The 15801-nt window shown below is 37.7% G+C and overlaps 1 protein-coding gene across 1 annotated transcript; it reads right to left on the bottom strand.

Moving 5' to 3' along the window:
• Positions 1 to 2086: 2086 nt before the first annotated feature.
• LOC149811639 (disease resistance protein RGA2-like) lies at positions 2087 to 5772 on the bottom strand. The gene has a single exon (XM_089993759.1). It carries the CDS (start codon positions 5700 to 5702, stop codon positions 2265 to 2267), a length of 3438 nt encoding a protein of 1145 aa, XP_089849885.1. The 5' UTR covers positions 5703 to 5772; the 3' UTR covers positions 2087 to 2264.
• Positions 5773 to 15801: the final 10029 nt, after the last annotated feature.

Here is a 15801-nt window from a genome sequence, read left to right as displayed (position 1 = left end):
ACAAGCATCGTTGGCCCCCCTGGCGTATAAGTTGGAGTTGCCCCCAGACTTCAAGGTTCACCCGGTGTTCCACGTGTGCAATCTCAAGCAATTTCATCCAGACGATGGAGACCCGAAACACAGTGTGCCACAATGCACTTCCATCGTGCAGAGGGCCCCGACAACACAACGGGCCGAGAAGCACCTCAGTCGGATTCTTCGCCACAAGGTCAACTACTTGGGCGAAGCAAATAAATACTTAGTGCAGTGGGAGGAAACAGTGAAACCTACATGGATGCCAGCATTTCAGATGAACAGCCGCTACCCGACTGAAGTCAGGACTTACCACGAAACAGATGGGGCCGAGGACAACACATGATTTGAAGGGGGGGCATGTTTTCTTGCACTCGACAAAAGTTCAATCTCATGATCTACCTCTCTTTGAGGAGGCAATCTCTTTGGGAGCTCGGGAGGCATCACCTCCTTAAACTCTTCCAATACGGAGGCCAGGCTAGACGAGGTGTCTGCTTGCTTCGCAGGCTCGGCTTCACGGAGGGCCACTAGGAATGTCTCATCACCCTGCTTGTTGCTCTTTTTCAATAGAATCGCAGAGAACACATATGAGCATGCTATAATCACATATTCAGTTTTTTGACTGTCTTAGAACACATATGAGCATGATAAAATCACATATATAGCTTTTTGTCTGCCTTAGAGCACATATGAGAGTTTTTTTACTGCCTTAGAACACATATCATTCATGATAGAATCATATATAGTGTATAATTTATTTCAATATATTTTGTTTATCAATACTGACCTTTCTTTTCTTGTGTAGGTTGCTGGCGATAATCAACGTAGTGGAGCTGAAGGGACAGATCAAGGCAATGAACAAGAAGACACACAAAATCTTGGCGATGATTAGATTAATGTGTTGAATTTGTTCTACTTTCTTTTTGTTTCAAAAATGTAAATGTTGAATTGTAAATAATTAAAACTTGCGAATTTTAAAGTAGAACGAATAATTGTTTTAGTTTCCTTTTATATGTATTTTTATGTGTACTTTATTTTTTATTCACAGGAAATATAAATTGTACAAGAAATATAAATTGTAGCACGAGAATTTTTTTCTCGATATTTAATTTTCAAATGTTTTTTTTTTTAATTTTTTCCTTGTTTGCGACGGATTAGCAACAGATATATCCGTCGCTTTTTATTATTACCGTTAACGTTAGCGACGACAGTAAATTCGTCGCCAAACTGAAGTCGCCATTTAGTAATGACGGCCTTGCGATGAAAGTTGCCATTCGTTATTCTGTCGCAACTTAGCGACGGAACTGGCGACAGATACAGTATGTCGCTACGTAGCGACGGAACGGGCGACGGATATATGCCGTCGCTTATTAGCGTCAAAGGGGCAGCCCGTATACTTGAACTGTAATAGCCTGTGGGCAAAACTATGAATGAATCAAATAAGTTGAGCTTTCTTTTGTTCACCCTCGTTGTGATTGCTTCTTGTGATTGCAATTCGTCTTCCTCTATTCTCTCTTGCTCTCTTGCTTTCTGATTATAAGCTTCCGCGACTGGCAAGCAAGCTGACAAGTAGGCTTACGGTGATAAAGAAGGACCGTCGCACCGCGCTAGCCTATTGAAGGAAATAGGCCCGTGACAGGTACCATATAAGAAAAAAAGGTAATTTGGATAGGAGAATTATCCCGAGGCTAAATGGACAGATGAACGACTAATGTAGAAAATTTGATTACTAGAATCTCTTTGCAGGAGCTTGGACCAAGTATAATGAAGTGTAGATTTCTTTTGCTTTTTTCGAATATGCCAACTAAAGCACCCTTGTTCATTTTATAGATATTGTTAATGTGCAAACCAACATCTGTAGGTCCTGCAGTCAGATCAGCCTTTGTTGGAAGAGGGCGCACTTGTTCATCTTGTGGTATTGATGATTTAAATTTGCCCTTATTCTCCCAAACAGCTCAGTATACTACTTTTTTAGCTAAGATGATTCTATTTGACATTAAGTCTCCACAAAATTATCGGTGCACCAACCAATTGCAGGAAAATGGTCCGGCTCAAATGTTACCCAATACGTATGTATCTGATATGTCGCTTCCAGACATAAAAAATAACTAACAATGACAATGTTAACAGTGTTTGGCAATAAGCCTTTGCCAAGCATTATTGGCAAATTTCACATACTTGTGTAATGAAAAGAAACAAAACTATAAGCGTGACTCATGAGTCTGTTCATGAACAGACGTTGTCACCGTGTATCAGTCAAGCCAAGAGTCACCCTTATTAATATGCACACTGTGAATGTGAGAGATCTTGTTGAGATCCTCTTGTCTTGCATGTGTTTTGTACCTTGCCTCCAGCATCGGGCAGGCTTTGATGGTGAGTGACTTGAGCCTCTGCAGGCGTTCAATCTCATCAGGCAGTGAGTATACCGCACGGCAATCCTCAATGCTCAGCATTTGGAGATCAGTTGGCTGTGCCTCCGGCAGCCACAATGTCTCCAATCGAGGGCACCTCTCCACTGTCAGTTTTTTCAGCCGAGGCAAGTAAGGAAGCATCTCCATTTCTGGGCAACTTCTTGCAGTCAGTTCCTTCACTAGAGGCAAGTGAGGCAATTCCTTCAGCAACCTGCAGTACTTCACATCCAGTTGCTTTAGGGAAGGTATGCTTGGCATAGACACCAACTTTGGAAAGTTTGTGATGTCCATGCGAATGAGAGATGGAAAGCAAGGCAACTCTATCAACTCAGGACAATACTCTGCATCCAATTCTCTTAGGAAAGGCATGCTGGGCAAAACATGAAGTTGGTCACAGAATCTGATGTCCATGCACTTCAGAGACTTCATTTCTGGCAAGGAAGACAGGCTTCTGCACCTGTATATTTCCAAGTCTTCCAGACTATGCAGCTGTGGTAAGCTTGTTAGGCCACCACAGTCCCTGATATCCAACCTTGTGAGTGAAGGAAGGTCTGGCAATGAACTCAAGCTGCTACAGTCCCTCATCTCCAAAACTGAGAGGGAGAGCATGTCAGGCAAGTGACTCAGGTCTTGGCAGTCTATGAGGATCAGTTGCTTGAGTGTAGGCAAGTAAGGCAATGCCCTCAACCTTGGGCAGCCTATTACACTCAGTTTGAAGAGGGACCCCATTGCTCCTTGCTCCATTTCCATCACCCATTCCTCCCAAAGGTCCATTCTCTCGAAAGTGAGCTGTGTCAGCTTCCCAAAACCTCCTGTCTTCTTACCAGTGAACCCTTCATCTACTTTCTTCACCTTCTCAGCATCGGAAATTCGGAGGCTTATTAAAGATGGTACCAGTCCTAATGGTGGCAGTTGTTCCAAGAATGAAGAAGACTCAAGTTTGAGCTTCCTCAAGTTGGGGAAGTTGAAGCTAGAAAACCAACCATTGGGAAAGCTTCTTCCTCTGTAATCAACTATCTCCAAGATTTCGAGCTGTTGTGGGGGAAGCAGGGATCCAAGTAGGTCCTCAGTGGCTTCTGAGCTCTTTTCGCCAACCAACTTCAAGGATCTGAGATGGTGTTTGCCTTTGAGATTGGCTTCTGCAGCCTCCTCTTCACTGTTAATTCTTTGGAAGAAGTATATGCCCAAGTCTCCTCTGAGGTTGTTCAAGTCCTTGAGCTCAGCTATGTTGGCTTCATCCCCTGTCCTACCTTCACGACCCAAGATGAATTGAGTCAGGATCCTTAAGTTGGTCAAGCGCCCAAGTCCAGCAGGAAGATGTTTCAGATATCTTGTATTGTCCAAGTCAAGATGTCTCAAACTATAGAGCTTCAGAACACCTTGGGGAATTCTGCTTATTTGAGTTCCATTGAGGTCTAGAGTCTGCAGATTGCATAATTTGCCAATGGACTCAGGCAACGACTTTGTAGCTCTAGAAGCCTTGAGGTACTTCAGAAGTAGCAGCTCCCCAATTGATTCTGGTATCTCTGAGATGCTGGCTCTCCCCAAGTCTAGAACCCTCAGATGCATGAAGTTTCTGGGGAAGCTCCCTGGGAGTTCTTTTCCCTTGGGTCCCAACAAAGTGCGCAATTTGCTTCTTTTCTGCGTTGAAAATTCTTCGATTGAACACTCCTCTGCATCTTCCAATGACAAGATTCGTGCATTTGAGTCTGTGGCTGGCGATGACGAGTACTCTTTCCCTGCGATGCTGAGTGCGAGGTCATGCACAATGTCATGCATCTTGAATCTAACAATCTCCCCATTGATGCTGTCTGTCTTCTCGACTTGGAGTAGAGATCGACCGGTTAATTCTTCCACATATTCATCCGCCCTCGCCTCCATCTCCCCTTCAGCCTCTGAAATGTATCCTTCAGCCATCCAGAGCCTAACAATGTGAAGTTTTTCGAACTCGAAATCCTTTGGGAAGATGGAGCAGTACATGAAACAGGGCTTCAGGTAAGAAGGCAAATCATTATAGCTCAACAAGATAATTGGGAATAGATGTTCATGATTAGAATTTGCAGGCTTCCAACTCCAGAACCTGCTGTTCACAACTGCATCCCAATCTTCCCTTGTTCTTCTCTTAGAGAGCATCACTCTCCCTATGGTCTTTATTGCAAGAGGAAGACCTCTGCACCTCTCAACCAGTGTCTCTGCTATGTCCTTCACGCTCTCCAAATCCTTTTCCTCCTCATCCCTTCTGAGGGCCTTGTTAAGAAACAGAGACCAGCTTTGTTTTGGTGTCAGAACGTTCAGAGGATGTGCGTAGATCGCACCCATGCCTTCGGAAACATCAATCTTGCGAGTTGTTATAAGAATCCTGCTTCCAGGCTCAGCCCTCTGCAAGGTGGCCTTCAAATCTTCCCACCAATAAAGATCCCATACATCATCAAGCACAAGCAAGAACTTATTACCTGCTATGCATGTGCTTATCTCAGTGTGGAGAGTATTGAGTGCAGTATCTTGACTGATGCTGTGCCCATCCATCCTAATTGCTTCTAGTATCTTTGCAGCCAACCATGCCTTGTTGGGCTTCTCAGAAACGCATACCCACATTAGCTTCTGGAAATGTCTCTGCACTCCAATATCCCAATAGACCTTCTGGGCAAGTGTGGTCTTTCCAAGCCCACCCATACCAACAATGGAGATCACAGAAACATTACCCTCACTCCCATCCAACTCCTTCACCAACCAATCAACTACCATTATTCCGTCGTCGATCCTTCCTACGATCTCCGATTCGATCATGGCCGCCGTCGTTTGCCTGCTACTTCTGCTGCTTCCCTCACCTATCATAGCTCTCTCAACTTGATACCTATCAAGATTGTATTTATCTTTTTCCTTGGAGATATCATCCAATCTTTTGTTGATGTCCTTAATTCTTCTACCAATCTCATGCCGGAACATAAATCGTTTGAAGATGCAGAAGTTGAAGTTACATACCGGAATTGCTTCTCTCCTCCGGCGCGCTCGCGCTGTGAACACGTCGATCACATCCTCAGCATCATAGGCTACATCTTTCAGCTTCTCAAGCCAAATTCGCAGCAGTTCGTTGGAGAACTGCTTGTGCACCGCATCGGCGAGCACTTCATGAACGGTTTCGATCTCGGATTGCAGCCTCTGAAGCTCCTCCTTCACTCCCAATACGAGTGTGACCTCTTCTGCGATCAGATTACCCACTTGGTCCAGCAAAAGACTGGCCAGTTTGTCCCGCAAAGTGGTCACCAACCATTCTGCCATTGTCTTTCAAGGACTGGTTAACCAAGAACAAAGAAGGAATGTGAAGCTTGAGTGCTTAACAATAGGCTGCAACAACGAACCTTGAATGAATGAATGAAGAAGAAGGGATTCATTGACCCAAAAATCAAGTTACCTAATAGAATTTGTTGTGGTCGTGGATGGAAGCTGCGTGCAAGCGAAGAGAACCACTGAATTTGATGCATTAGATAATGTACAAAAAACCACCTAAGTCATCAGTTATGTAAGAAGAGTGCTCAAAACTTGGGTTGTTACAGACAACCCATTGACTTTTCTTATCAGAATGCATTTTAAATACCATGTATGAAACAGGTTAAATTGTTTGCTACAATCGATTATTATTACAATCGGCTTATACAAGCCTTTTGTCTTTTCATTTGTTTAACTTAAACCTAACCTGAGCCCCCCCCAAAGGGGTTAGTGTAGTTGGAGCTTGCCTCGGCTATGATACATAATTAAAAAGTCATGTTTTTTGACAGAAAAACATAATTAAATAGTCAATTCCCACAAAATCGACTGTTAGATGCATCTACGGGGTTAGATTAAGTCAAAACTACTTGCATTGTGAAACACCAACGAGATTGTAGGTATAGTTGATTGTAGCAAATGCATATCTATATAAAATAGCATTTTTATGCTTTTCATATAGAAAACTCATCTTATATATTTTAATCTCTTCTGTTAAACAAATCAACAATGAAGGCGTATTAGTCACTTTTGCTTGGCCAACTAATGACTTTTAAAGATCAAGAATGTTTTATGAAATATAAGGTCTAAAAGCAGGCAGCCAAATGTAGTAACCAAAATGTTAGAAGTGTGATTCAATAAATAGTTGACAAGTTGAGTGGAGATTCGTGAATTATTATAAAAGAAAAACAAATTTAGGGGTTAGGTGCAGATTCTGCTCTGGAAAAAAAGATCAGCTGCAATCACATTGCACATTTATAATGTGCTGCTGCACTTGAGCATCCACCATCTGTTGGCCCTACAGCTGACAGGCTGTATGAGAAAGATGGGAGGTGCTCAGGTGCAGCAGCACATCAAAAATGTTCAATGTGATTGCACCTGATCCAGTCTCTCATCTGTCAACATTAATCGTCGGTCATCATGGAAATGAACGGCATCCAAAATGACTTGTATGGGATGCTCATCAAATCGACGCCGTCTATTATTGTCCATATAGACGGCAGCAAAACGTACAATAAGGACAGTTTAATAATTTTTCTATTTGTAACTCATGATTAGCCTAAGCTAATTTGAATGAGGTTCCTGTTTAAGAGTTTCATTAAAGTAATAGGCCCTTGAATGTCTTATCAAACAACTTGTGACTGTTTTTCTTTGAATACCAAATGTGTAAGGAATATTATTTTGGTAAAAGAAATTAAGAATAAACTTTCAGGTAAGCATGTTGCTTCGTGACAGGATGCATTGACCAACGATTCTGTTTTCTGCACCTTGAGAAGCAACTTTGCAAGATAATAAACTAAAAAAAATAGATCAACTACCTACTCATTCAATGTACACTAAAAAAAAATAGTTTGTAATTCTCAATCATTGACCAAGTTTAACTGCATTTATTAATTAATACAAGCAATATGACGAAGGAACTTGGAAAAAATGATACAAAAAGGGTTAAACTCTCTACCTGCAACCCTCTCTTTCAAGGTTGCTTAGGTCAGGACTCGCAAGAATTCCGCACCCCTGGCTAGGTCAATAGGTGAGATTAGCAATCTCACCCAGCGTTTACACCCACAAACCCCACCCCGCTCTCCTAGGTTGGCCATAGAGATGCAAATCCAGTATGCCACTTATGATTTTTGGTTGTTCTGACCTGATTCGGATCAGACTTTCTTATGTATTTAACTGAACTGAATCTGATTTGTTTGCATCCTACCTGGTCAGTTTAAAGGCTTATGAGTTCGATTCTCAGGGTGTGCATCCCTTACCATAAGCTAGAAGCAAAACAAAAGAAGACACTCTTGGTGGGCAAGAGCAGGGTACCCGAAGGTTTTGCATCTGCAAGGTGCAGTTGTCAAATGGTAGGTTGATGCCCTTGAGAGGGCATACCTGTGAATGAATCCTCAACCCTGGTGGTTTCCTTTATTATCAAAATAATTTGCTTAGATCAGCTGAAACTAAATAAATCCATTATGAATGACTTGCAAGCATTCATCTATAGGAACTCTCAACTCTGTCAAACGTGCAAACTGTCGAAGGCTGGGTCCTTGACATGTAATAGCTTAGGTCGACTCAAGATTTAAAACTCTTAATTGTGGGTAACCAGCCTTAGTTAACAAGGCTCTTTTGACCCTTATTAACAATAAACAATTAGGAGTTTTTTTTTCCATAACAAAGAAAAACATGTACAAAGGGTGTCACCCCCTTTTAGCAAGACCAAGCGTAGCAACTCCCTAGGGGCAAGGGGTATGCCCACAGAGTTTTACGCTGTCGGGACAATGACAGTAAGTAGCCAGTGCAGCTAGGTCCCTAATCGTGGGGCGGTTTCTCTATGTAAATATCAAAAAATTAGGAGTTTCTTTCTAATTGGCTTTCATCTTTATTTTTGTTTATATTTTTTTGTTTTTATGATAGAGGAACTCTTGCCAAGAGCTGGGTCACTTAAAGAGGCTGCCCTTCTTGCAAGGTAAACCCCACGTCAGTAATTTCATAAAGTTTGTTATTAGTCTTGTGTCAGTGGGGGTTTGGCTAACACAAGCTTCATAGTACAAAGAAAAAACAAAAAAAAAAAAATCTCCTGATGTCCAAAATCATAAATATTCAACATCGTTAAGACCATTTTACCCTTCACAACTGCGAATTGATGGGTTATTACGATAAAATTGTATCGCCCATCGGCTAGTGCAAATTTTCACTTAAATTCAGAAATGCATTTTTCTTGTGCGGGCCTCACGAACTCGCATAAAGTTATTTGCAAACATTCGGTGAAACTGAAACCACTAAAATAACATATATCCTACTTTGTCGCATACATGTCACTATTTCACATAAATATATTTGTACATATTCAGTTAGACTGAAACCACTAAAATCGCAAATATCCTACTTATTCGCATATACTTCATGATTTTGCATAAATATATTTGTGTGGTTAGACTGAAACTACTAAAATCATAAATATTCTACTTATTCCCATATACTTTACAATTTTGCATAAATATATGTGCGAACCTTCACTTATTGAACATTACAACATCATAAATATCATACTTAAATATTTGCAAATTTATGACATATATGTGATATTTCTTATTTTTTACAGAGTTCACGAATCATATATAAACTTGGTGTCCGCATCCCCCAGGGCTATTTTTGCATAAACTAGGATTCTTTCTGGTTCTCAACCTGCTTCCCTTCGGCAACTATTTTTGATAGCTCTTCATCACGGTTGAACCATTGATGGAGTGCTTTTCCGATAAGCACTAACGGTTGAATCAAACAATGGTCCCCAACCTACTTACCTTTGGTTATTTGTTTGTTTTATCCGTTGTGTAGCTTATATTATTATAAGTATGTCGTTAGAACAATGTTTGATTATGAAACTTACTCATCCTCACAAATAGTTTGTTTGTTTTTTGCAATATTTTTTCAATATTCTTTGTCTTGTTATTGTAGAAAATTTTGAATTTGTTTGATACAATATAGCCACTGAGAAGATTGTGTCAGAGGGGTTTATACCCACATCATCTTCTAGTGTTGAAGCACATCGATAAAAGACAACAAAGAATTACGAACTAGGTCATCCTGATTATTTACAAGCATGGCTTAGTGTACACAAGTGAATAGAGAGGGCACCACATCTAAAGTCAAAAATATGAGTGTCTAACATTTTTTATAAAAAATGCACTCTCGATAAACACATAAATTTGCACTCACACAACAAGTAATAAAAACCATCAATGTCGTACAAACAACTACTATAAATTTCAAAGTGGATCATATCTAAGGAAACATGTAAAGAAAAGGTTGATTAGTTTGTGGGCACATTTTTGTCTCCCATCTCAGAAGCATCTAAGGATTGGGAGGGTGTAACGCCCTGATTTTTTAAACAAAAAATTTTAGAGATTTTTTTTTTAAATCCCTTTACACATTTTTTTTTTTAAGAACACAACAAAAACTCTTTTTAGATTTGGTTCAAACCTTGGACGGGTTAAAATTACCAACACACACTTGAAAGACTAGTATAATTGAATCAAATTATTAATTAAATTATAATAAATTAAATACAAGTCTTTCAAATATTAGAGTTTACAAGACTAAAGAATAAAGTAAATAAAATCATTTAGTCCTTCCAACAAGCCTAAAGAAATGTGACCCTCTTGACACCACCCCAAGTATTTTGTCATTGCCATCTAGCTTATTCATTATCTAAAATATTTAAAATGTAGGGGCATTAGCCACAACCTTAGTAGAAAAACACCTTACACACAGGCATAGAAAGAACATAAATTCATAAAACATGCATCTTTCCCAATGCAAATAAATCATAGCATATCATAATATATAAACTCAATACAGTTAATGATCACAACACTAATAATTTAATCATACAGGATTACACAATAATTCAATCTTACCATAAAGTAACATACCTGCATCATATCATTAGCAATAAAAATGATAATCAAAATGATTCATATATGACAACTTATGCAAGAACTAGAAATTTATGTTAATATTCAATTAATCATTTAACCACTAGTGAACCTAATCTAATACATTATTTTTCTTTTCTTTCCTGAAGAGTACACACTTAGGATCTAATCTTAACTCAACAATCAGATGAGGGTTTATTATGCTATGTATTTTAATTAACCCATCGATTCGAAGAGTTAGGCCAAAGATCCACTAAAGCGATCTTTAACCGAGAGAGAAACTTAACAGTGGTCCAGAGAATCAATTCCTACTCTGCAAATTAAGCTTGACTGTCTACTTAAGATAAATTGACAGCCTCAGCCCCTACACAGATGACTAGGAGCCCAAGAGGTGTCAATACTCTCAAAATGTGTCAGTCGATGAGTGTACCTCCTACCCTCTTCAAGGTAGCCCACTGAAACAAATGAGTTATTAGGTGTTATTTATATTAGGTCAAACTACAACATTAGGTATACTCTGCACCATGCTCAACAACCCCAAGCTCCACTATGGGCAGCTCAATAAACCACAACCTCACAAGACAAGCTCACACCTCCTACAGTCATTGAGGTGTCATAACATATCTCATTTGAACTCAACTCAAAGTACGTACTCAACTTAAGAAGCATCTAAGAGTATCTCAAGGTACGGAATCACATTAAGGAGTACCCAAGAGTATCTCAAGGTATGTACTCACATTAAGGAGTACCCAAGAGTCTAATTAGAGTTTGTGTGTATATGAGCATGTATATCAAAGCCAAACTAGGTACTTACAAGCACCCCACAGGTTCTACAGAACCTGCCTTGCATTCAAGCCCCATGTATGCATGGTTCATATGACTTACAACATATCACATGCTACATATCACACTCCATGATGCATGAGACTCATTTCAATTTAGCATGAACCATAAATTTCATAGAATAACACATGCATGATCATGCATACCATTTGGTCTAATTATCATGCTTAATTCTCATGTTTCATATGTAATCTCATATGCCGTCATGCCCAAATAATTTACATGTATACATACAACATAATAATCAAGCACATTGATGCAACTTTTTAATAAAGCATTTAGTACAATATTTTTAATAAAAACGTTTGTGCAAACCGTGCATCAAATTATAAAAAACGGTTTACACTAGTGGTGAAGTACGAGTCGAACTCACAGAACAAAAAAATACTTTGTATTACAAAAATAACTAAGCTAATCTTTATTGCCTTGAAAATAAAAATTAATTAACTAAATAAATGAGAGTGCGGCCCCCTATAGAGGGCTTAAACAAATAAATAAATGATTTTGTTATAGACCCAAATTAATAAAAAAATAATAAAAAACCTAATCTAAAATAAAGAGGAAAAGCGTCCTTTTATGCTTGAGCTTCTTGTCATTTCCTTAAATGGTTATGATCTTTATAAGGGCTCCCTGAGGGGCCTTTTGAGGAGATCATTTTGGGACTTCAAAGGGGTCTTCGAGGGCTCATTTTGGAGCTCACTATACGTCTGAATGTTTTCATGTAAAAAGAAACAGATGAAACACAAAAATGCGAAAGAAAACTATGAGAAATTCAAGTGTTAGTTTTAAGAAAAATTACAAAAAACACTAAGCGGTATGAAATACACTACACTACAAGACAAAATAGCATAACTAATTCTATAACTAACATAAAATAACTATGAATCAAACTAGCTAGAGAACAAATTAACATAACTAATTAAATACTTAACAATAAATAAACTATAAAATTAACTAAAAACAAATACCAAGAAAGAAACTAAGCTAATTAACTGATTAAAAGAAAATGTGAACCATAATGAAATAAACTAATTTAACGTGAAATACTATCCTAACCGAATTTAAAAAGAAAATTTAATCGACTAATTAATCAAACAATAAATAAACCTATCTACAAAAAATTGATAATTTAAGTGCAGGAATATAAAATCGGCTAATGTAATTAAACTAAATTAAATTAACTAATTAATTTTTAACTATTCTAATCACATAAACTGAACTTAAACTAATTGCATTGCTGAAAAAAGAAAAAAATATAGATTTAACATGAAATTAAAACTAACTAATTGCAGAAAATAAACTACTTAAATCGGCTAAACTAACTCCATTCAGGGAAAATGATAATCAATTAATACTAGTGAGATGGCTGAAATACCCTTTATTGGGTTTTGAAAAATATATTTTTATATATCATATATATATATATGTATATGTTGTTAAATTATATAATATAATCATGCAATGTAATATATATATTTTATATATATAAGGTAATACATATACATATATTAATATATATGTATATGTATCTACTTATTATATATATATAATATATATTTCTAATTGTTTAGCCATAGGGGTAGTTTAGTCTTTTTATAACATATTCTTTTTAGAATATGTTTTTGTAATTTCTTTTTATTCTTTTTCCTTTTTATTTTTGTTGCTTTTTGTAAAAGGTGAAAAGCACCTTGGAGGGGCCCACCATCTAGTCGTTGGGCTCCTTCAAACGGTGACATTTGTGACCGTTGGAAGGGACTCCAACGGCTATAGGTGGGGCCCCTCCAAGGACTCCACCTCCTCTATTTAAAGGGGCTCTCCCCTTGTGTATTCCTCAAGCTTTTGGGATTATAGTCCAAGCTCCTTTTCAATCTTATGACTCTTGGGTATGCTTTTGCGCATTTGTGAGTTTGTGTTGGGCCTTTTGTGCACAAGTATTTCAAGTGTTCTTGTTGTGCATATGTGTACGCATTTGTTTCCAAGAATATTGTAATATTGCTATTAATATCTTATTGAAGATACTTTTACATGGTATCAAAACTTGGTTGAAGAAGGAGGTTCGTGCATTTATTTGTTTTTCGAGTGCCTCAAAAAATGTGCCTTCAAGCTTTTGGCGTTTAAAGTGGATAACCTTCTTCGGGCAATATTTTGAGAGTCTCTTTTGTTAAGGAAGGCGTGAAAGTTTCTTGAGGTACGTATTATTTTTCAACTTTTATCCTCTCTAATGGGCGAAAAAGAATCTCATTTCTTTCTTGGCTTTAAATTGAATGGCTCAAACTATCACGTTTGGACTGGGAACATGGAAGCTCAAATAAAAGGAAAGGGTCTTTGGGGATACGTTCTTGGTTCTATATCAGAACCCGAACCATAGATTACTTTGGTAGAGAAAGGCGAAATTAAAATTCTCGAAGGAGAAGAGAGGAATAAAGCTCTTGAGGAATACTCCAAGAAACATGAAGAATGGGAAATAAAAAATTTCAAGATTCTTTCTTGATTTTTTTCATCGGTTGAAACAAAGATAAATGCCAACATTATTAAAATCAAGAAAGCATCAGAAACTTGGAATTATTTAAAAAAAATATACACGTCAAGAGACTTGTCACACAAGTATTATCTCTAAAAAAGGGCTTTGACCCTTCAACAAAATGAGATGTCCATAAGGTAATACTTTGCATAATTGTCATCCATATGAGATGAACTCGCAATGCTTGAGCCTAAATGGAGTGGAGAAGCTATTGAGCTTAGATACAAACTGATGCAGTGGGATTGCTGGCATTGTAGCACCTGTCGGCTGAATGTGGTGGTTCGACCCTTATGGTCGTGTGATGCGCAACAATGGAGAAGAATGCCCATCGGTAATCGGTAGGGTGTATTTTCTTTTATTACAATAATGAGATTTAATAAACAAAATAACAATAGGCTGAATGATAAAATTGAAATAAACAATGCAAAAGGGAATAAAACAATAGGTAAAACAAAGGAGCTGCTGAAACAATATGGTTGATGCCAAGAAGTCAATAATATCTGCCTCATGAAACCCTAGGAGAGGGGTTTTAAAGGTTGTTGCTGGATTCGGGTCGCACGTCCAGCCTTGGACCCGAAACGCCATCCGGATCGGTTGCTGGCTCTCTGATGTCCAAACTGGACAACGCCTAGAGTAGGTACACAGGGGTATGTCCCTGCATCGCAGCTCTGTACCTGCGATTGGATCAAACACGTGGATCTGATCGCCTGCCCTTTGTGGTGGATCGGGCGCCTGGTTGGTATTTTTGGAATGCATGTTTTAAAACAATATTTTTTCAATAAAATCAAGGGAAAATCGTCAACCAAAGATATAAAAACCGACTTTCCATAGAGTGGCGAGTACGGGTCGAATCCACAGGGAACGGGATAAATTCTGAAATAATTCTAAAATAACACTTTATTAATACAAAAAAGTTTACAACTAGGTCAATATAACAAATTACATTTAATAACAATCTAAACTACGAAAATAAACTAAAATAGGAAGCTAAGTCTTCTGCAGGTCTCCAGGGGCAAAACTATCTTTTCACAACATGTGCATTGGCACCTCATATTTGAATTACACCTGTGAACCAGTTCTAACTTATCGACCTACACAATAAAAAACACAAAGTCAGTACACAATTAAAAATTAAAATTAACTTACATCTACAATTAGTTCTAAACTAATACAGAAATTAAATTACAATTAAACAACTAAAGAAAACTACAATTACAGTATCTAACTAATCTAACTAAGCAAATCAACTCTAATTACTCTCACTAACTCTAATTCACTAACTACACTACTAGAAAACACTAAAACTACACGAAATTAAACAAAAGACTAAATGACTGTTCTGTCCCTAAAGAATGCAAAAGTGGTCTCTCACAGCTTTTCGCAAAACACAGATTTGAGAAGTTAAACGAAATCCAATTTTTCCAAAATCACTTCTGTTCTGTAAATGACAAATCCAAAAATCTGACACATTTTACAGATTTAAAAAATATGTTTTAGGTCTCCAGATATAAGCGTTTCAAAATCGGGATAATCTTGGAAATCGCATGACCCGAAATTTTAAAATCCGAAAAAGCTGTTTTCATAAAACGCTTAAAAACCAAACCAAATCAACTCGGATCGAGCTGAAATTTGGTCTGCAGACAGTTAGCATGCAGATGTGAAGAATAGAAAAATAATTTTCAGAAAAATCCACATACAATAACGAGTGCCCGAGAGGGTAAAAATTAGGGTTTCGGTTCAATGCACTATTCATCTCTTTGAATCCACTAATGATATTACAACATTAAAATACATGAAAAAACAGTCTAAACCTAAGCTACTGTTAAACTACAGAAAGGACAACAATTAAGCTAATTATATAAAAATTAATAAAATCACTAAACAACTATGTTAAACCTATTCTAAACAAATCGTTAAATCTAATCTAAACCTTAACTCACTAAGTAACTAATTCCAATTCTAAACTATCTAACTGCATCACAAATCTAACTAAGTCTAATATAATCTAACTAACAGCATGACTAACTAACTAATTAACCTATTGTTAAATCTAAGATCTAATTAAAACAAACAATAATACACGGCTACACTAACTAGGGTTAGA

This window comes from Nuphar pumila, chromosome 17 (genome assembly GCF_984573655.1).
Source record: "Nuphar pumila chromosome 17, dmNupPumi1.hap1.1, whole genome shotgun sequence".
Taxonomy (NCBI): Eukaryota; Viridiplantae; Streptophyta; class Magnoliopsida; order Nymphaeales; family Nymphaeaceae; genus Nuphar; species Nuphar pumila.
This window is presented reverse-complemented; position numbering and strand designations above follow the sequence as displayed.

Excerpts from the sequence above, each read along its gene's own strand:
- LOC149811639 (XM_089993759.1), bottom strand. The coding sequence starts at position 5,702 with ATGGCAGAATGGTTGGTGACCACTTTGCGGGACAAACTGGCCAGTCTT.